Source organism: Siniperca chuatsi, linkage group LG11 (genome assembly GCF_020085105.1).
Source record: "Siniperca chuatsi isolate FFG_IHB_CAS linkage group LG11, ASM2008510v1, whole genome shotgun sequence".
Lineage (NCBI taxonomy): Eukaryota > Metazoa > Chordata > Actinopteri > Centrarchiformes > Sinipercidae > Siniperca > Siniperca chuatsi.
Genome location: NC_058052.1, coordinates 7,442,859 through 7,462,579, shown reverse-complemented (window position 1 = coordinate 7,462,579; position 19,721 = coordinate 7,442,859). Strand labels below are relative to the sequence as shown.

Below are 19,721 nucleotides of genomic sequence, written 5' to 3'. Positions count from 1 at the left end.
TAAATTTCTCCAGGGGGGCCTGCATGTCATTTGGGATTTTTTTTTGTCCTTTTTGGTCCCATAGGAGGCTCCTTATGTTAGACTCTAGCTGTAATGTGTTTTCTCCAAAGTGAGATGAGATGTGACCAGCAGGGAGTATAAAGTGAAAACGCAATGGAAAAGGCAGCAGGGGTATTTTTAATAAAAATCAATGAATAGTGACTGTGAAGGGGAACGCTTGCTGTGGAATTCCCTGAGCTCTCATCAATCAGCTGGGCAGAGAGGGCCATCAAGGCAAAGACAATGAGAAGTGGGAGAGCTATGATTTATTTCACATGTTAGTGGTATTTGTAAAGGAAGATTTTGGTTCATATTTCTATGGGGAATCGACCTTCATTGCTTTTGTAATATTATACAATATTATATATTGTTTAATCACAGATTGATTTTGGATGAAGATTTTTTAAAAGTTTCAAGAGCAGTAGTTAATATATTTGGTATTGTAATTGGATGTAATGCTCAATGTAAAGAAAACCCAACTGTTAGATAAAAGTTGAGGTCCAAAATTTGCTTTTGATCTTTTGCAATTTTTGATCTTTAGCAGTCGAGGTGAAGTAAATGTAATAATTGTCCAGAGGATGGTGTCAGAATGCCACCATTTAGGCCATTAGCAACCTATATCAGAAGGGTTTATGAAAGAGTTAAGAGATGTGTGTGGCGGTATTACATAGTCTGTGTGAGGATGGTGTAACCAGAAAGGTCATCGCGTTGAGTCACATTTCTAGAGTCGGATGAGCAAAGATGTAAAAAATGAGCGCCCACTACAGTGCTGGAGAACAATGACAACTCCCGCACGGATGAGAGTGCATCTCGCGTGAGTATGTACACTATAATTGTTGCGGACAGTGTACACACACCCGCAGAGGAGATCGTGCACGTTGTATCCACAGGAAGCATGCTGAGAGCTTGACTCATGTTTCTGAACATTTAGCCATAAAGCTTTTATAATATGTATGGTACTGGTTGTATTTCTGTACACTTTAAACATCATCAGTGTTTTCATCAATGTTTACCACTGTTACCATCTTAGTTTAGCATGTTAGCATGCTAACAAGTACAGCTAAGGCTGATGAGAATGTCAATCATTTAGAAGGTATTTGGTCATAAACCAAAGAGTTAGACTACTTAAAGTTTTAACCTGATGATGGTGCTAGACGAAACTTGAGGGGATCAACAAAGCGAATTTGTGAAAAGACTGTGAATGTCTGCACCAGTGGCATCCATCCAATAGCTGTTGAGACATTTCACTCTGAACCACAAATGTGAACCTCATGGTGGCGCTAGAGGAAAAGTCAGGGGATTACCAAAGCCAGTAAGCTTAATCCTCTGGAAACCATTTGAATAGGTGTCGAGATATTTCAGTCTGGACCAAAGTGGTGGACTGTCCGTCAGACTGACATAGACTGACATTGCCACCAGCGTGGCTAAAAACAAACAAATAAGGATTTGGTTAAAAAAACTGGATAGACACTGAAGGAAGAGCAGCACAAGAGGTTTTAGATTAGAGCATATTTGCAGTGATTATTCTCTGAGGCGATGCAATGCTCAAATCGGAAAGAAATAGCTGAGTGAACAGGAATATAGCAATATAGTAGCATCCAAACATGTAGATAACGTCAACCTCAGTTGTCGTCAGTGATAGAAATCACACAGAGCATTTAATGTACGTGGTTAAATGTCTCAAAGGGAAATACTGATATGCAGCTTTTCATTTGTCTGCATCATTTCTCTGCTTCTTCTGCTGCTCGGGATGTTGCTGGGTGCATATACTGTAGCACTGCATGAGGTGGTAATTCAAAACATTATATTACACAGCTCGCAGGTTCCCATTCAGTTTGAAACTCCATCTGATAATGTATTATGCTGACAGACATCTTCATCAAACTGGTCATAATCCATCATTCGGAACACTGCAGTCTCCGCTCCGTGCAGAGAAATAATGTGTGCTTTTGACATGGAAAATGTGTTTGAACCCTGATCTCTCCACTGTATTCTGTAAATCTTGCAACATGAACTATCCCGTTTATTTTATTGCAGTACAGACAGAAATATCATTCGTTTTTGTAATTAATTGGTGGTGTAGTTCTGCCTGGTCTAAGAGAAAGAAAAGAGAATTAATGCTTTTTATGTAGCGCAGAAAAATGAGAAAATACAAAGCGAGATTCATGAAATCAACAAGATACCCATCAATCCATCAATCATAATTTAGCTCAGTATCTACAGGAGCTGTAATCCTCTTGTGTCTGCAGCAGGCGTGCACCACTAGTCGCCTTCTATCAGCCAGCAGAGCATATCACATTTTACCTTACTTTTAATTCACCCTGACTCTCCACTTCCCCAGAGCAAATGGCTATGATTGATGGCTGGCTCCCAGACTAATAACCACGTGGTCTTTTCCCTGCAGGTTTTCTGCATTATGGAGACATCTCTAGGGCTGTCAGTAAAGCAGAGGCCCGCGCCCTGAGGAACATTATTGACGAAGCTGTCCATGTGATCACACCGGACGCCATACTAGCACTGACAGGTGGCTTTCGCAGGTACCAGACTTGTCTCCTCCTTTCAGTGTTCATATGGTAGTACTAGGCAACACTTCCTATCCTGCATTTTTTCTTTTTTTCCCATTATTGTTAAACTCATTTTGGGGTCTGCTTGAATCCTCATCCCTATTACTAACTACAGTCATACACAGCAAGTCACAGAGTGTGTGTGGGTAGAAGCATTAGAGCTGGGTCCTGCAGTGGATATGAATTAGTAGTTTAAATGTGTTGATTTGACAACACAGGACATGATCATGATCTCTTTGTTCTTGATCATAAAAAACTGAATGTTGAGTGCACAGGTCATTCCCAACATAGTATTGCATTTACATTGCACTACATTGTCAATCTCAGAGTGCAAGGTGAGTGCTCTTGTAAAGCTGCCTACTAAGTGCAACTGTTTGCTCACAGCCGGCGCCTCCCTCCGTCGCCACCTCTTTGGGCTGCTCTTTTTTTTATATGAGGTGCTTTGTGCCTGAGTAAGCGTGGAGCACTCCGATCTGTGGTGTTGTAAAAATCCAGCCATAACCGGTGGCGTGTGCGGTAAATAATTCAAAAGCAGTCTGGCAGTAAGGACAGGCGCTTGCCTCTCAACAGGGGTGACAGAGCTGCCACAGCTTAGCTGATGGTCTTTAGTACTGCTTGGGCTACAAACATTACATGTTGACAGGGAGAGTTCTCTCTTCTTTTTTTTTTTTTATCTAAAAACCTTATGAAAGTTTTCCTTTTCTCTGTTTGTTGAATTCTAACATATTCCAGTTTGTCAAAGTTTGGTACAAAATAATCATAGACTGACTTTTAAAGTGAGAAAAAGTAACTTTTGCAAAACAACGACCACTGTGGCAAGTATCAATTAGCAAAAATTTAGCAAAAGCTAAAATGCTAAGTCAGAAGCTGTGTCCCATTTCATTTTCCTTACTGATTTAGTACGGAATAGTATTGTACTAACAGTATATATTATGTACTAACCGCTGCCAGTTAAATTTTACAATAAGCGTTCCTTGAGCTTCACTAATTACTCTACTGCAAAAGTACTTAGTTACATGACTCGTTACTTTACTTTAGTTACTTAGCACAGCTATATATATATATATATATATATATATATATATATATATATATATATATATATATATATATATATATAAAACAAGACATTGTGGTTTTAAAAGCAGCCAGTCTACATTTTGGAGATTTACTGACCACCAACAGCTAGCTTAGCGTTACCTTAAGTGACTGCCCGCAGCAGTTCCATCCTCACAGTGAAGCAGCGGTCCACACACCCTCCCAGCTCTGAACAGACGTAATGTTAGCAAGCCAGCTAAGAACACACAACATACGACAACCGTGGAGTTTCCGGAAGTCACATCCCATACATTTTACTGCTTATGAATTCAACTTCATTCCTCTGTGAGGGGAAGATTGTGTTATTTCTTCTTCCAGAAGTTACATAGTCTCACTTTAATGCCTGGACCGTGGTGTATATTTAATTTGTCTCAGTGGATATAGGTTCACAACTTTCCTAAGTAAAGATAGTATCAAACAGCACAAGAAAAAAGAAAAAATCCAATGTCTCTAATCTTCAAAAGGATAAATGACAGCTGGAATGATGTGTGATTATGTAAATAACTGCTCCTCAAGGGGAAAATGTGGTAAAGGAGATGAGGAAAGTGATTAGAGCATCATGGATAGTTAAAATCAAGAATGAAGGGGAGGAACAGCACAAGATTTATGGGCCAGGAGTCTGCTGCAGAGCGTAAAGGGGCCTGCGAGAGAGCTTTTATGGCTTTAAACTCAGATGAAGCACACATTTACTGTCATCTCATATTTGGTGCAGGCTTGAGGAGAATTACGTGAGACCTAATTGGAATCATGCAGAGCTATAATTGAAGAACGATGACTTATACATTATAAGTCAGTAAGTAAGTAATTTACCTTTATCTTATTGAAAAGCAGATTCTTTAGACATGGTTTAAACACAGCAGGAGGCGTTATAAGACCGATTATACCAAAATAGTTCATATGCTCTCTAAGATGCCAGCAGCACCACTAATAACCCACTAATTCTCTTCAGTGTGACATATTTGAAAATGTTCCCTTCTAAAGTCCTGTCAAAGCTCGATTTAATTACCTATAATTTCATGCAGGAAGTCGAGTCTCTTATTAGCTTCATCTTTCCAGCCGATAGCCCTTGTCAAAATACACATACTATATACCTCTTTAAATAGACATACTCGACTCTGGCAAATCTTTCATCTCTGGATAACATACACAAAGACACAACTCGGCTCCCAAAAGTTTCACAGAATAAGCACCGTGCTCCAGTAAACTCAAGCTGTCACCCACTTCAGAGGGAAACAGCATGGCGAGGATTTGTTGATGCCACTGACATTAGCCTTATTGAAAGGACAGCTGTGGAAGGCGGGTGACAAGTCTTAAAGCGGTTTTGTTGGGGGGAGGATTAAAAATAGATTAGGCTTGAAAATACAGCTTCTGTGTGTGTGAAAGGCTCACGCGGTGTCAGCGGAGCACCATATTTATTTCGGTGTGAAGCCGGCAAAGTCCCCGCTGTGGATCTTATTTAAAATCAGATTGTCTGGAATACAACTCAAAGCGACACTGATGAGGGGGGGCAATGGTGTCTGCTCTCAAATCCTCAAACAGGGGCTGAGTCCCGCTGCATTGTTTCCCTTGAACAACAACCGAGATAAGTAATCCTTATCAGTTTAGTTCAGGGTGTCATGATTTTTAAAACCAACTCTATTATCAGCTTGCAGGGGAAAGAGCAAAACAAGCTGTCTGATCATGAGGTATAGCCCACGCACTTAGTGCTTTTTCTTGTTTTTATGTTGTATCTTCCTGATTATCACCTTGTTTTTCTGTGTTAGCAAGAAACTTAGATAGCAAGTGAGATACAAGGTGAAATAAGGCATCGGTATGCACAAACCTGTTTCTTTTCCCCTGACCAGCTACTTTTAACTGAACTCTCTCCTTTCTGCAGATGAATGCATTCTGTAAAATTACCAGCAGCAGCAACACTTCCCACATCTGTATTATTTATACATGTCGCCCTGTTGTCCACACACATTTGTAAATAACCATGTATATTTTATAGGCTTTGTGCTGAAAGAATTAATAATTTAGCATTTTCCCTCACGCAATAAAATAGTAGACTGGCTAAATCCAACTGCTTTGCTCTGCGTTGCACTAAATTCAAAGAAACACTGGCGGTGTTACTGTGTACAGTGTGTTAACAGTCCATCAAAGCTAATATTTTCAGCCGAATCTTCCCAGCCACATCTCCCGCAGAGCAGGAGTGGATACCTAATGCTAAATAAAAGCAGTGTTCTGAACTCCGCACCATTAGTGGCAGAGAAGAAGAAGAAAAAGAAAAACACCCTCTTTGCTCGGGAGAATGTGTCTGAAATGCTGTTGTCTACTTTTCTGTTGACTGGGGTTGAACTAGAGGAGGTATCTGCACAGACGCAACACATACTAATGCTCTGGTGCAATCAGGAAGGAGCTGAATAATGTAATGACACGGTGTCTTCTCCTCAAATAACCGCCTATTCCCATGTCAGCCCATCACACACACACACACAAACAACCACGCTTCGACAAAATCAGGTTGTTTTTAAGCTCTGATTGGAGGTAAACTGAATTTATGCTGACGATCTCTCCGTCTCCCTCCCGCTTTGGTTTTTTGCTATTCATGGCACACTGTTATGCATAGTGCACTCGAGTGAGTTTTGCCAGCGCAGCAGAGGCTAGCAGCGAGATTCACTTAACAACTTGATCGCACTGTACAAGCTGGAAGTGTTGTGGAATCTCAGCATTGCCAATTAAGAGTGTTAGAAGGTTCAGAGGAAGGTTGCTCATTTAGCAGACGGAAATCTGGGATGCAGTCTCACATAGCTGTGTCCTACCAGTCAACTCATTAACGAAGCGTCAACTTTTCACATAAAGGCCTACATAAATACCACTGAATAAACACAAGCGTAAAAGTCAGTACTCCCACATCTTTTATTATTTTAGAAAGAGAATAAATTATATACAGTGACAGTGCAAATTAAATGACTGCGACTAAAGCAGCATCTGCTGAGTGAACCTGTAAGCCAGGCTCTCATTCTGTTAATGGCACAGGGGTACATGCTCTCTGCCACTAACGCTAACCATTAACATTATCATGCCTTGTGGAGCTCTAATGGCTGTTTTCTAATACTTCCTTGCTCCCTGAATTAGCCACGGTGACCTTTGAAGCGTTCCCAAAAGCCATTCACGGCCTCTCTCCATTTCTTTAATGTTCCTCTCTCTTGCTGCCGTCACTCATTTGTTCGAGGCGGGAAGGAGAGATCAAACGCGGAGCCTCGTGGGAGCTGAGGCTCTTTGGAGCCACATCGCCCCCCAATATTCGTTGTCATATTGCTTTGTTGTTGGCTGTGACACTGGCGCTTACGTCTGATGATTTTCGCCTATTGTTTAACAAAAGGTTTGTGCCTGCGTGTGTGTGAGTGGGTGTTGGGTAATGATCAGTTTGAAATGATGCCTGGCCTTTTGGCAGGTAGCGCCGGTGTACACCAAAGCTAAGGCGGCAGCCAACTTGAGCGGATCACAGCCTGGCGGGGAGGGGGGGAGCTTCTGCCATTTGAGGGGCAACTTCAGCACTCGTGGATGGTGTTTGCTGTGTGTCTGCATTGTTCTCACTTTCATGACTGCTGAAAAACCTGCCATATGAGGTTAGTTTTAGCGGGCTACTATAATCACAGCAACCCACTCTTTCTTTTCATAGTAGTAGAGAGTGAAAGGCAGCGAAACACCTTAGACAGGTGGTCAGTCCATCACAGGGCTCTCACACTTACAAACACATTCACTCTCCTATTTAAACATTGGAGCAGATTCCAATTCAGCTGAGTTTGTCACTGTTTATTGAGGCCACCATTTTCTTGTCGTCTTGCTCGAATGCTAACGAGCAGATCGAACTACATATAAAGCCAGTGAATCCTCGTACCTAGCAGTTACATGTTTCTTTGATCATTTGTTGAGACTTTCTTAGGAAACTCCAACTACAGAAGTCAACGAGCTTTACTATATTTCCGTGAATCTGGGTGTAAGGAGAATTGCACACAAGAGCTTACAGTGTAGACACACGTGGGTGTGGCCAACTGTTTTTGTAACTGACTGGAAGTGCATATGCACTGGCTGGAGCAGGATGAATGTTTTGCTTGCAGGAGGAATACATTATCAGCAGGTGGAGGTGGAGCGGGCTTCAGTAATAGCCACTTAAATCAGCTCCTCTCAAGAGCTTCAAAATCACAATATATAAATATAAATATGCTTTCAAGTACAGGTGATGTGTCATCTGCACACAATGTTTGATTTCACAATATAGGAAACATTAAACTTCGTGTCACCATGTGTTTTAGAAGTTAATGGTATTTTTGGTATTCATTAGTAAAATTAAGTGTTTCTACCTTGTGGGTTACATGTTTGTTTACTGAAGCAACTAAAAAGGTTTCTCATGAAAAAGGCGGTTCTAGAAGCTTTGTGACATAGTGACTACTCGCAGGGCTAGTTGGTAAGCTACTGTAGCTTATTATATACTAATTATCAGTTTTGGTTGTACATATGTTTATGTATGTATTATACATATGTAGTTACATTACATGTACACTTTGTTCTGGTAATAAAAAAAAGAAATACTGTAGCTGGCGCGCTAACCGCTACCATGCTAGCCAGCCGGGATGATAGTCGGTCTCAAAATCTAGCTATCTAGCTTGCTAGCTGTTAGTCAGCAAGCTAGTCACTAATGGGACAATGAGTTCTAAAGTTTATTTAAGAGGTATTTGTTCCATTGACTCCTGTCTCATAACTGTCTACAAACCATGTTTCTTTTGTGGAGCGGTTTCTACTCTGGCAGAGGAAGTTAAATACAAGTGGACTGTGCAACACAAACAGGAGCAAGTACAGCTCACATTTATGCCACAGTATGAGGGGGCGACAAGGTAGCACAAATCGACAGAACACCACCTCTGGTTCTCACAGCCTCCCAATATCGTTGGGTGTGGCAAATTCACACAGGGCTAAACATACTTTGACATTCAGAATAAGATTTTGATAACAAAATGGCATAATTAAAATTTTGCTCATTGCATGCTCCGACAGTGTTGTCCTCAAAGAAGTTTTCAGTGAAGACACTGTTTGAATTAAAAAGAGAATAGATCTTATTGTAACAAAACAATAAATAGCCAGACATCCATAATCTCAAGCTGCATCTTCAGAAGTGGAGACATCACTCTGGTGAATAAAGCTTTGTTTATGCTTGACGCAGTGTTCCCGGCACTGTGTTTGAGTACATAATATTTTGGCAGCCGAATCAATTTGTTTACAGGATATTCAACCGTTGTTTCATTGGAATTTGTTATTCTAAATGTTATGTTATTCTTTCTTTTCAGGGGTTGTATAACGGAGATAAAGTGATGAAGCAATTAATAGATATGAGTTTTCAGTTCATTACAAGGCTTCCTCGGCTTTGAGGAGCTGTATGGCTGAGTGTGCAGCCATGGTTGGTTTATGTGTTCTGCTAACACTCGCTGACTTCTTGCTTCTTCACAAAAAGTTTTTTTTTTTCTACGCCCCCTGGCGTTTCGGAGAATACTGCAAAGGATAACACGTTGAGCGCAAACACCTTTGTGCACGCTCGTAGCTCACGCGCCATCTGTAGAGGCCCGCACCACCGTGTCTCGATTGCATAAATAAAGCATAATGTGGAAATAGACAACATTTTTGTTTTAACTACATTATGAAGTAAAGAGTAATTGCACAGTTTAATGGCTTTAGAGTAATGACACCATCCGCGTTTAGATTGGTTCCCTATAAGCCTAACTTTCACTATGCTCTTCTGTCTGCCACCGGGCGAGATTTTTCCCAGAAAAATGAAGGCTCGATTTACGGCACAAACCTCTTTCTATTGTCTTATTTGTTATAAATGTGGAATATTGCACAGGCAAATCTGATGACACACTACTTATATCTGCGTACGCTACGTTTTAGTTGCATTGAGTATATTACCTGAATAAACTGGTCTTTTGATTTCTAGAGGGCTTTCCTTCCCGTTAGCTACGGGAACCCAGTTTGCTTTTCTCAACACATGCTAAAGAATTTCTATCTGCTTTCATGTCGCCATTTTAGACTAAATGAATGAACAAACTCACACTTTTTCTCCTAATGTTTTCTTCTAACGTTACTCCCCCCTCCACCCCGACGCCAACCCCTGCTGTAGCTGTTTGTGCGAAGCAATAACGTTACTCAAACTATGTTATCACTATGCAATGCACATCATTACAATAGCTTTTGCCTGTTCCCAAATTCAATATAAAATTGTGACAATTTCTATTTACCTTGTCAGTGGTGTTGATCAGCTTTGCTGAGCTTTTCACTGTATCTGTTCCTGACTGATAATCACTTGATAATCACTTACAGTACTGAAACACCCCTTGCCTGCAGATGTGCTGACGGAGAAAATGCATTGTGTAAGCACAGTCAGGCTCCATATGGGTCTGCTTTATGACACTGATCCAAGTAGAAAATGATGATTCTCATAAAAGTTAAAGCTCTGACAGCTGAGGCAACAAAACGGAGCTTTTACACTTAACAACTTAGGACAAATTACTTGTATGAATAATAAAAAAAGTCAGTGCCATTAGTATGGCCTGTGCTTTTAATAGCTCCATTTGCCACCTTCCTTTTTCATCAGTTAAGAGCTGTGACTAAAAGATCATTCTTCTTATTATTTCCTAGACACAGTGAGTGGGTAACCGTGCTATGTCTTTATCTCCAGGGAGAAGGAGTTTGGTCATGACGTAGACTTTATCGTGACCACACCTGAGCTGGGGAAGGAGGAGAGTCTGCTACCCGAAATTATTGATATACTGAAAAAGCAAGTAAGTAGTTGTTGTTTTCTTTTTTTGCACTTAAGGGATGTAATGAGGATGTTGAACCATCATTTGAGAATGAAATGTTGTGCTTTCCCTACATTTTTTATATCTACTTATACATATATCTTACCATTCTTCTTTAAAAAAAAATTGAAGACGATACAGCAGGCAGTGTGAACACAATAATATAAATACAAGTGTACAAAATAATGCAATCCTGTACAACATAACCACAAACTGCAGCTTTGAGAAGAGTTGAATTGACACCTCCTGGCGTGGTCTCCATACAAATCTAACATTTCAAACCGCATAAGGCAATATTTGTTTCAGGGCTATTTGATTACATTATATTTTACAGCAGCCAGTTGTATCAGCTCTTCATAAGTTCAAACTTAGCTGAGTTATAACGTAAGTGTTTGATTGGAGGGTTACGCATCACTAGATTAAAATGGTTGCACCACAAAAATTCTTATGCACAGACAGTTGTCACAAAATATTTGTATCCACATATGGCCAGATGTGACTGTTAACTAACTGAAGAAACTGACAAAGCTAACATTAGCTTACTAATATGTGACCCATTTAGACTGAAGAATAAAATAGGTAATATGGAGTATGGTTAGCATGTTTAATAATGATAAGTTGGGAGGATTTTAAATTCCATTTCACAAAATTAAGACAATACACCTCAAATTACAAAACGCTATGTCAATAACATTACACTAAATGACAAAAAAGCAACCCTAACCCATATGTTACAACAGTGTGATGCTACAGTAACTTCCCGTTTACATAGTTGATAGCTTTTGATTGGACAACACTGTTGATGTTTCCTAGCAACCGATTTACACATTATTAAAGTCTTTACTAGCGAAAAACATTCTTTAACAAGTTTCAATGGTGAAACCAGACTTAATAAATCACTAGTTTGAAAGTAGCTAGTAGCTGCTGCTAAAAACGGAAGCAGTAATGGGTTTACGAATAGCTGATGCAACACTATCCAGGTGTTTATGTTATTGTGTATTATGTGATTTGGAATTGATAGCAACATTCAGATATATGATCAAAACCTATTCCATCAAGTCTTCCATTCATTGTCACGGTAGGACACTGTAAGATTTTCTAGAATTTACGAAACTTCGTGCCTCAAGGACACATCTCTCACTTTTCCATCATTCAGAACTGTGTCCTTGGAAACTTAGAGCAGCCATTTTTTAAAAAAGATTATTTTTTGTTGATTTAGTTGGTTACTTTAAGAACTTTTAGCTGGGCTTTCAAGGACCATTGGTAGCCCTGGAGCCCCTTTAATGGAAAATGGATCCTTTAATGGAAAATGGATCCTTTAATGGAAAATGGGCAAAAAGGAGAGGATGAATGTGGAAGAGAGACAGACAGACAGAGGCTGATTAAAGCTGAGCAAGAGTGAGTAGAAAGTGAGAATAGTGAGAGAATGTGTGAGTGAGAGATAAAACACAGAGACAGACAATGTTAATGGCAGGCTATGTTTAAATACACATCATGGTTTAATTACTTATTATTTGCTGCTAATATCACAGTAATGTGACTAATATCAATGCGCTCCAATAAAAACTCAGTGCATGCTAACACATTTATTTATTAAAGCTTGTTCATATTTACACTTACTGCTTTTACCTCGTCCAGCTTTCTGGCTTTACAAGATTATATGAGAACGGAAATTTCAATAACAGCATGCATAGATTCAGTCCCTGAGAGGAGGAAATTGCCAAGTCAGTTTAATGTCTGCAAGTTCAGTTACTGAGTTAGATAACTGGCAAACATGAATCAGAAGTAAAGAAGAACATTTTAATAAAAATATGAATGGAAATGGTTGTTTTTCATCAATGTCCTTGCCATTTGAGATTCTTGAAGCTCAGCAGACTTTAAAGCAGTAGTTCCTACATTTTTTCTCTAGTGCCCCCCTTTGAAGCTGAAAACATTTCACACTACCATCCGTCGCACGTTTATCATGTTTTTTTTTCAACCCGGTTTTTAACAGTTTAAAGGAAACTATTAACTAAAGGAGCCAAGTAGAATTTTATTAAAATATCATTAACAAGAAAATTAAGTTTGTGCTTCCACATGTTTCTCATTAGCTTCTGTTGTGCAAATGAAAAATGCAAGTTTAACTTTGCTTTGAGTTTTTACACACAAAAGACAAAAGGCTATTCTGCTATATTGAGAGTGAACTGGAGAGCAAGATAGGCTTCTTTATATTTTGTATTTGACTGATGTGTTTGCTTGATGAGCATCACCAGTTTTAATTTTCTCCCCTGTCAAAAATAGGCCTATTTTGTACTCTACATCGCTAGCAAATAAAGAATGAGGCATGTGTCCCAAGGGCTCCGGCAAAAAACGCAGGGTCATCTGGCAAAAAGTCACCTAACTTTTGTGATGTCATCCAGCAAGACTCTGCGTTGGCCAATCAAATACCTGGACTATTCTTGTTAGATTACTTTGTAATGTGAATGCTGTATGTCGTTGCAACAAAAGGTAATAATTGTCACCATGGTAAATTTTTCAAGTCCTGCTTCATGTATAAACCATCAAATTTATAAACCACTGTGCAGTGTTTTGGCATCTAATAAGCCTTCAGTTTCATTTCTCTGTTACTCTAATTGGACTTCCCGGATCGTATTTCGGTACCCGAAGCAACATGCCCCCACCAACGCAGCTTTGTGCATTGAATGCCCACTAAAATGGAAAATACATGTGAGACTGTAGACAGCTGTATTGATTAAAATAGAAGCTTAGCTGTTCCGCCACATAACAAATGAAAAAACACTGAAACGCCTCCTGTGTAGGCAATACTTTAAAAAGCATCTTGTACAGAACATGAACTGTGGGACACCCCCCTTCAGTGTAGTCATGGTCTCTATGGATGGGAGGAATGATTACAGCAACCAATAACTCTTCAATGTAAATACGGCATGTTTGTATAGTATTAAAATATAGTTATATCTTATATAGTACAGTATATAAATTCTGAAACCAATCCTTTAAGATAACTACACCAAAGACCTGTTACCTTTCTGATGACACAACATGTTACAAAAAAAGCAAAGCTGGATCTCTAAAGGCAAATGCAAATACATTATGGACAGTATCACTGACATAAAATGTACAGTACATGACATTCTGTAGGAATAAAACCAGGGAGAGTATGTAGAAGGACTTTTCTTTGTCAACACAGTTTTCTTCCTCAGATAAATGCGTAGTTGGAGGGGGTCATGAGAGGAGACAAGTGTTTGATGAAGAGCAGGACCGCGCTGTCTAGTCTAGCTGTCGGCTTCTTTTTTGTCATCGGGTTTAAAAATAAATCCCTCCGTCCCTCTTCCATCCACACCTCCACATGCCTCCACTCCTTCAGTGGTCCATTCTGACGATAATTACCTCCTCCTTACTGAATGTTATCGCGGTGAGCTCTCACCACTTGCAGCCACTTACGTTCACTATAGGTAGAGGGAACGAGATGAATGTGTGGGGATAAGGAGGTAGAATGGATGTGAGACAGTGAATTAGGTGGGTAGGGCAGGTGTTAAAAAGGCTTTAGGAGCCTAAGAAGGGACAATGTGATATGACTGGAAGCTTTCTTCTTAGCAGGCTGGATGGAAGAGGGATGCAGAGGGGACTGGTCTGCAGGGATGAGGACACAAGAGACAGTGATTAAGTGGAGGTAGCAGAGGTTGACTCTAAGTCGTGTAACCTTGTCATCTGCAATCAAGCCCCCGGGGGCCCACGTGTCTTCACTGAGGCCTAATATCATGGGCAGTCCCTGCACCCCTCTCCCACCCCTTCAGCACCCCTTTTCAGCCTGCAGGGAGTTAAAAATACATCTATCTGGAAACGTCCTTGTAAAAACGGGTTCATCATTCCCCCCCTAACCCCCCCATCCCTCCTGCTGATATTCTGAAAGCATAACTTGGGGGCAGAGGCAAGGTCAGCCACCAGCTTCTGTGGCAGACAGATGAGATTCAGCTTGGCCCTGGTAATAGCCACAGAGAGACGAAGAGGGCCATGTTTTATCCTCCATCCATCTATCATCTCTGTCTCTAAATACTGCCTCTAAGTGCTGCTTTCTGAAGGCTGAAGCTCTGTACGCATTGCCACCATTATAATGCCATTCAGCTTTATTGTTCCGCATTTGGTCTGAGTCAATGTGGTTAGGGATCGGAGAGTTTTCCCTTCGGTTGAATAAGTGATTCAGGCAGAGCTGCCCATACAGCTGAGGTTATTTTGCAGTCACACAGAGTTAGTCACTTCTGGAGAGATCTAAATAAAATCTGAGCAGTAAAGGCTACTTTGACTGACATTGAGAGGACACACATACAAACACACAAACTGCTGCAGTTTAATTTCAGCAATCAGTCTCTTTCATTCTGGCGAAGCGCTGAATCAAAGTCAAAGCGCAGTTCAAACGGACCTGGCAAACACACGCTAATCTGCGACTTGAAGGCGAGTTTTGAAGTCTTTCTGTGAGTCAGAGAGAAGATGAGATCAGAGCTCCCCGCGTCCCTGACAACATCGTGCACGTCCTCTGCATGCAGGTGGCCTCGCTGGCTGCTGCGACCACTCATTTGGCTCTCTCAAGAAAAACGTAAAGCATAAGTAATCAAAAATAAAAAAAATAAAAGCTCAGCTTTTAGATCACAATTTTCAAAAGTCGTGTTCTCTTGACTCTTTTTTTTCTTTTCTCCAGTGCTCAGAGGCGAAGCTTTGGGGGAAAGATTATCTTCCCGCTGTCCTCCTCTGTAATTCCCTCTGTAAACAGTTCTGGTGGAATAAGCTTACTCTCAGATGCTCACTGACATTACCTGCTGCGTGGGAGATGATTACAGAGCGCTATTGGGCTAAACAGCCCCCGGCAATGCTGAGACGGGGAACTTCATGACATCCTGTTTTTGTGCGTGGATTTGTGAGTGTATGTGTGTCAGACAAAAAGAGAGAGACTGAGAGAAAGCAGCGCGACCACAGTATGTGTGTAGGCAAGAAGGCCGCGAACCTCATCGAGCAAAGGGCATCCATATTCAGGTACTTAATGGTCTGTGCAACTGTCACCATAACTCATTAATACTTTTCTCTGACGGCATCAAAATGATTCAAGGCCGAAAGAAATGCCCTGCCAGGAGGGACCGAAATATCTGCCAGAATAAGAAGGGACCTACATTTGCGGCCTCATGTATGAGATGGGTTGCAGACCTTCTCCCACAGCTTGTCTCAAGTGTGGCTCGCGGGGATTTTAATTTCAGATTAGTCAGTGTTTAAGTGCTTTTATGCTGTCATTCTGGCCTCATTATCTAAGTGGGAACTGTCACTGCCTTTAACTAAGCTATTACTGAACGTAAAGGGAACTTTAACAATCCCTCTCTCTGCCTATTATTGGGAGGTGAATGGTTATCTGTAATTGCAGAGGGAGAGCGGTCCAGGGGTGCAGCAAAGGGTGACATCAAGAATTTTTGCCTGCAATTGCACAACAAACGAGTCCACCCTTGAAGATAATTAGAGGAGGAAAAGTGAGGAGGGGGATGGTGATTTATTTGAGATCTGCTCCCCGTGTGTCACTCAAGGGTTTTCACCGTCACCACCTCGGATTTCTCACTACCTGCTTTCTCAGCGCCCTCTGGGAAGCGCTGTTCTCATCTGATAACTTGTGCAGTTCGACTGTTTAGTAGCGGCCATTGGGGCTATGCTGACTAGGTGTTTAATGTTTTGTGATTAACCTCAGTCATTGGCTGGACAGGCAGGGTGGCTGCTCGTTGCACTCACTTCCCCAATTATTGCTCTTTAAGGAGAGTGCAGCAGATTTATGGCCAGTGAGAGGAGAGTAGTATCCCAACAATTACGCCGGGCAGTGGAATTAAATTGACAATTTGTAATCTTAATCTCTTTAACACTCCTGCATCCGGGGAGAAGCATAATCAGCCAGGACGAGGCCTGGAGGAAATCAATTCACAGACTCTGTCTTTTTTCTCTCTCTCCTTTTCTGTCTTTCCTGGTATCTACTCGTCCACCTATTTCTTACTTTCTCTTACAGGTTGAGCACTCTATTCTCTAACTCTCTTGCACTCACTCCATTTCACTCTTTTCTACACTCACAGCTTTGTTTCTCATCAGTGGCCCTCTCTCCTCCTCTCTTTTCAACACACTGACATCTCACTTGGCAGAGATTTCCATTATCTAAGGAGTGGAACCATTTACCAGGGAATTGGCTTCAGCCATCTAGTATGGCTGACTGGAGGCTCGTCTCTCTATTGGATCTTACACTCAGCCATCCCCTTTTTTCACCACTCTGGGCTCAAATTAGACTGATGACAAGTCTGAGCAGATGTTCACACAGTGGTCCATTTTTTCAAGCTTAATTTAACCAATCAAGTTGACTTTGTTCTTGATTTAATGAGCAGATTTCTGTGGAGATGCAGCCCTATATGTTGTCAATGTTCTTTTTTCATTTTCTCAGAGTATTTTATTTCAATGTATTTTATTTCTTTATAATCCTGGTTGTTTTAGGATTTTATCTGAGGTCATTTTATTCATTAGTAAGTAAGGGCTAACAGCAGCAAATGTTCCTACTCATTTGGCCAAAAATACTCAAATATGCTAAATGTATGCCACGAGACTTGAAATGTATTGATAGGTTATCCATGCTCAACAAACAGTGACCTGTTTCATTTATGTTTGAATGAAAGTTCTGTAGATTTATGAAATATGAGGCAAAAGTTTTGATATAAAAGCAAAAACTTCACTGGGGCACTAACCTTGGGGGGTAAATATTTTTGCTGGAAGATCAAATTTAGCCCATGGGCCGCTATTTGCCCACATTGGTCTATAGCCATGCTAGTGGCTCTGTTAGGCAGGTTCTAGAAGCTGGATGCTAATGTCAGCTTGCTAAAATGCTCACAATGACAGTGCTAACACGGTGATGTTAACTTGGGAGCAATCTCGGAACCTATTGGCTATTGTCTGACGACATTTTAGCCTCTGGGGGCAACAGCCAATATTTCGGGCCTTCCGGTGTAGCTAGCGAATATCTGGATAATGGATATCCGGGGCAATCGTCATCAGATGATAGCCGATGGGTTCTGAGATTGCATTTCGGCCAATGCGTTCCACCTCTTTTGCTCTCCACATGGACTGTTTACCTGCATCCAGCCAACGGACTACAAATGGAAACCAGAATGCTTCTGATAACAAAATCTTGTCCCTTGCCTACAGATTCTGCATTCATATGCAGATATCTGTTTATAGAGATTAACGTGGGAGAAGTTTGCCTTCAGGGCTTTCTGGCAGAAAGGCTTTCTGCCTTTCTTTTTTTCCCTAAACCTAACCAAGTAGTTTTGTTGCCTAAACCTAACCAAGTAGAAAGGCTTTCTGCCAGAAAGGCTTGAGGGCAAACATGTCCCTTGTGCGTGTAATGTTTAATTAGCACTAAACACAAAAGAAAAAAAAAGTCACCAATGCACTACAAATCAGACCTATCCACTTGACATCATCCCCAGAAAATTCCTCGGCTCACTATTTTAAGATGGCAAATATCCAACCTCGTTTAAAGAAATATAACCTTGACTCAACCATTTTCAATACCTCCAGGCCCGTATCTAAGCCGCCTTTTATCTCCAAGATTATGAAGAATCTGGTTTTCAAGAAAGCTGTAGTGCTCAGTGAATGCAATGACATTTTGTAAGAATTGCAGTTAGGTTTCTGTAAGAACCACAGCACTGGAACTGTCTGTGTAGAGATTTTAAATGATCTTATGGCTGCTGCATTAAATTACAGCATTTGGATACAAATGATCCCAAAGGTTTTTACTTGGTTTCAAATAAAGGGGCTGGATTCTGTGTGGCTGTACTTTCATCCTACCTGTCAAATAACAGACAAAGGGACTTTGGTGTACTTAAAAGCTCAATTCTAGGTCAGACAGTCGTAGCAATAGTCATCCTTGTCTGCCAGACTGGCAATTATTGCTACACTGACAATATTCAGCCAATTCTTCCAGCATAACCTTTTACTTACATATATTAGTGGAAATGACATCACTTTGTGGCAGATGTACAGAACTGAATGTCATCAAACTTTCTTTACTTTGGTGTCAGTTTTGGAATTGATGAATAGAGTTATTTGATACCTTTAAGGCTGATCAACACCTTTCTTACAGATTATACTTTAGTACTTTTAACCTTCTATGAGCCAGTTTGCATGCTCTGATCCTCAGATAGAGCTCTTTTTGGCAGCTCTGAAGTCTGGGCTAAAGATGAAAGGTGACCGGGATTTTGCTGTCAGGGCCCCTGGGTGCTCGCTTGAGAAAGATAGACTGGCTGTCCTCCTTAAAGTCACTCACCAAGACCCAGGCAGAAAGGCCTTTTCATAATTTCAATTGCATGACTTACGTAATTGAATGTTTATATCTAAGCTACTATAAAACTGTTATTAATGGCTATAGAGAATATTTTATGGACTGGTGTGTATCTTGGACAAATAGAGAGGCTGATATATAATAGAAGCAAGCATTTTATAAAGGAAAAAAAATCAACATCTATAAAACCAAGTTAACCAGTATCCATGCTAAAATACTTTATTTCTTCTCTTCACCAGGGCATTCTGCTCTACTGTGATTACCAGGCCTCCACCTTTGATATGTCGAAGCTTCCCTGCCACAAGTTTGAGGCCATGGACCACTTTGCAAAGTGCTTCCTGATCCTGCGGCTGGAGGGCAGCCAAGTGGAGGGAGGTCTCCACAAAGCAGAGGGGGACAGCAGGGGCTGGAGGGCAGTACGCGTGGACTTGGTGTCGCCACCTATAGATCGTTACGCCTTTGCTCTCCTGGGCTGGTCCGGCTCCACGGTATGAAGGATTATACAAACCGAATGACAGTGAGCAGTAGCTGCAGGTAGAATCCATGGGTAAAAAAAAAATAAAAATAACAATGTAGAAGTTGCTGTATTTCATGATCAATCATTTCTTGTGTGTGCCAACACCATGTAGTAAAATGCTGCTTGGAGCCAAGAACAACAGCAAGGTCAAAGTCCAAGTAGTCTTTAGTCTATTTTGCCAAAAAGGAGTCTAGTTCTAAGGAGACAAACATTTTAGACAACTAAAACACCTTTAAAGAAACTTGAAAGTTAAAAAAACATAATCAAAGTCATTTGTATTTTATAAAGATATCAGTAATGTCTGATATAAAATACCTTCTTTCTTA

At 40.7% G+C, this 19,721-nt stretch overlaps 1 protein-coding gene across 2 annotated transcripts in view; it reads left to right on the top strand.

Annotated features, from left to right (window-relative positions):
* The window catches only part of dntt (deoxynucleotidyltransferase, terminal), a 75,549-nt gene that overhangs the window by 26,893 nt on the left and 28,935 nt on the right, over positions 1-19,721 (top strand). For both annotated transcript variants that reach the window (XM_044215201.1, XM_044215200.1), the window contains exons 7-9: positions 2,444-2,576; positions 10,414-10,516; positions 19,118-19,366. In XM_044215201.1, coding sequence (XP_044071136.1) covers positions 2,444-2,576; positions 10,414-10,516; positions 19,118-19,366 — 485 coding nt within the window. The remainder of the gene's footprint in view (positions 1-2,443; positions 2,577-10,413; positions 10,517-19,117; positions 19,367-19,721) is intronic.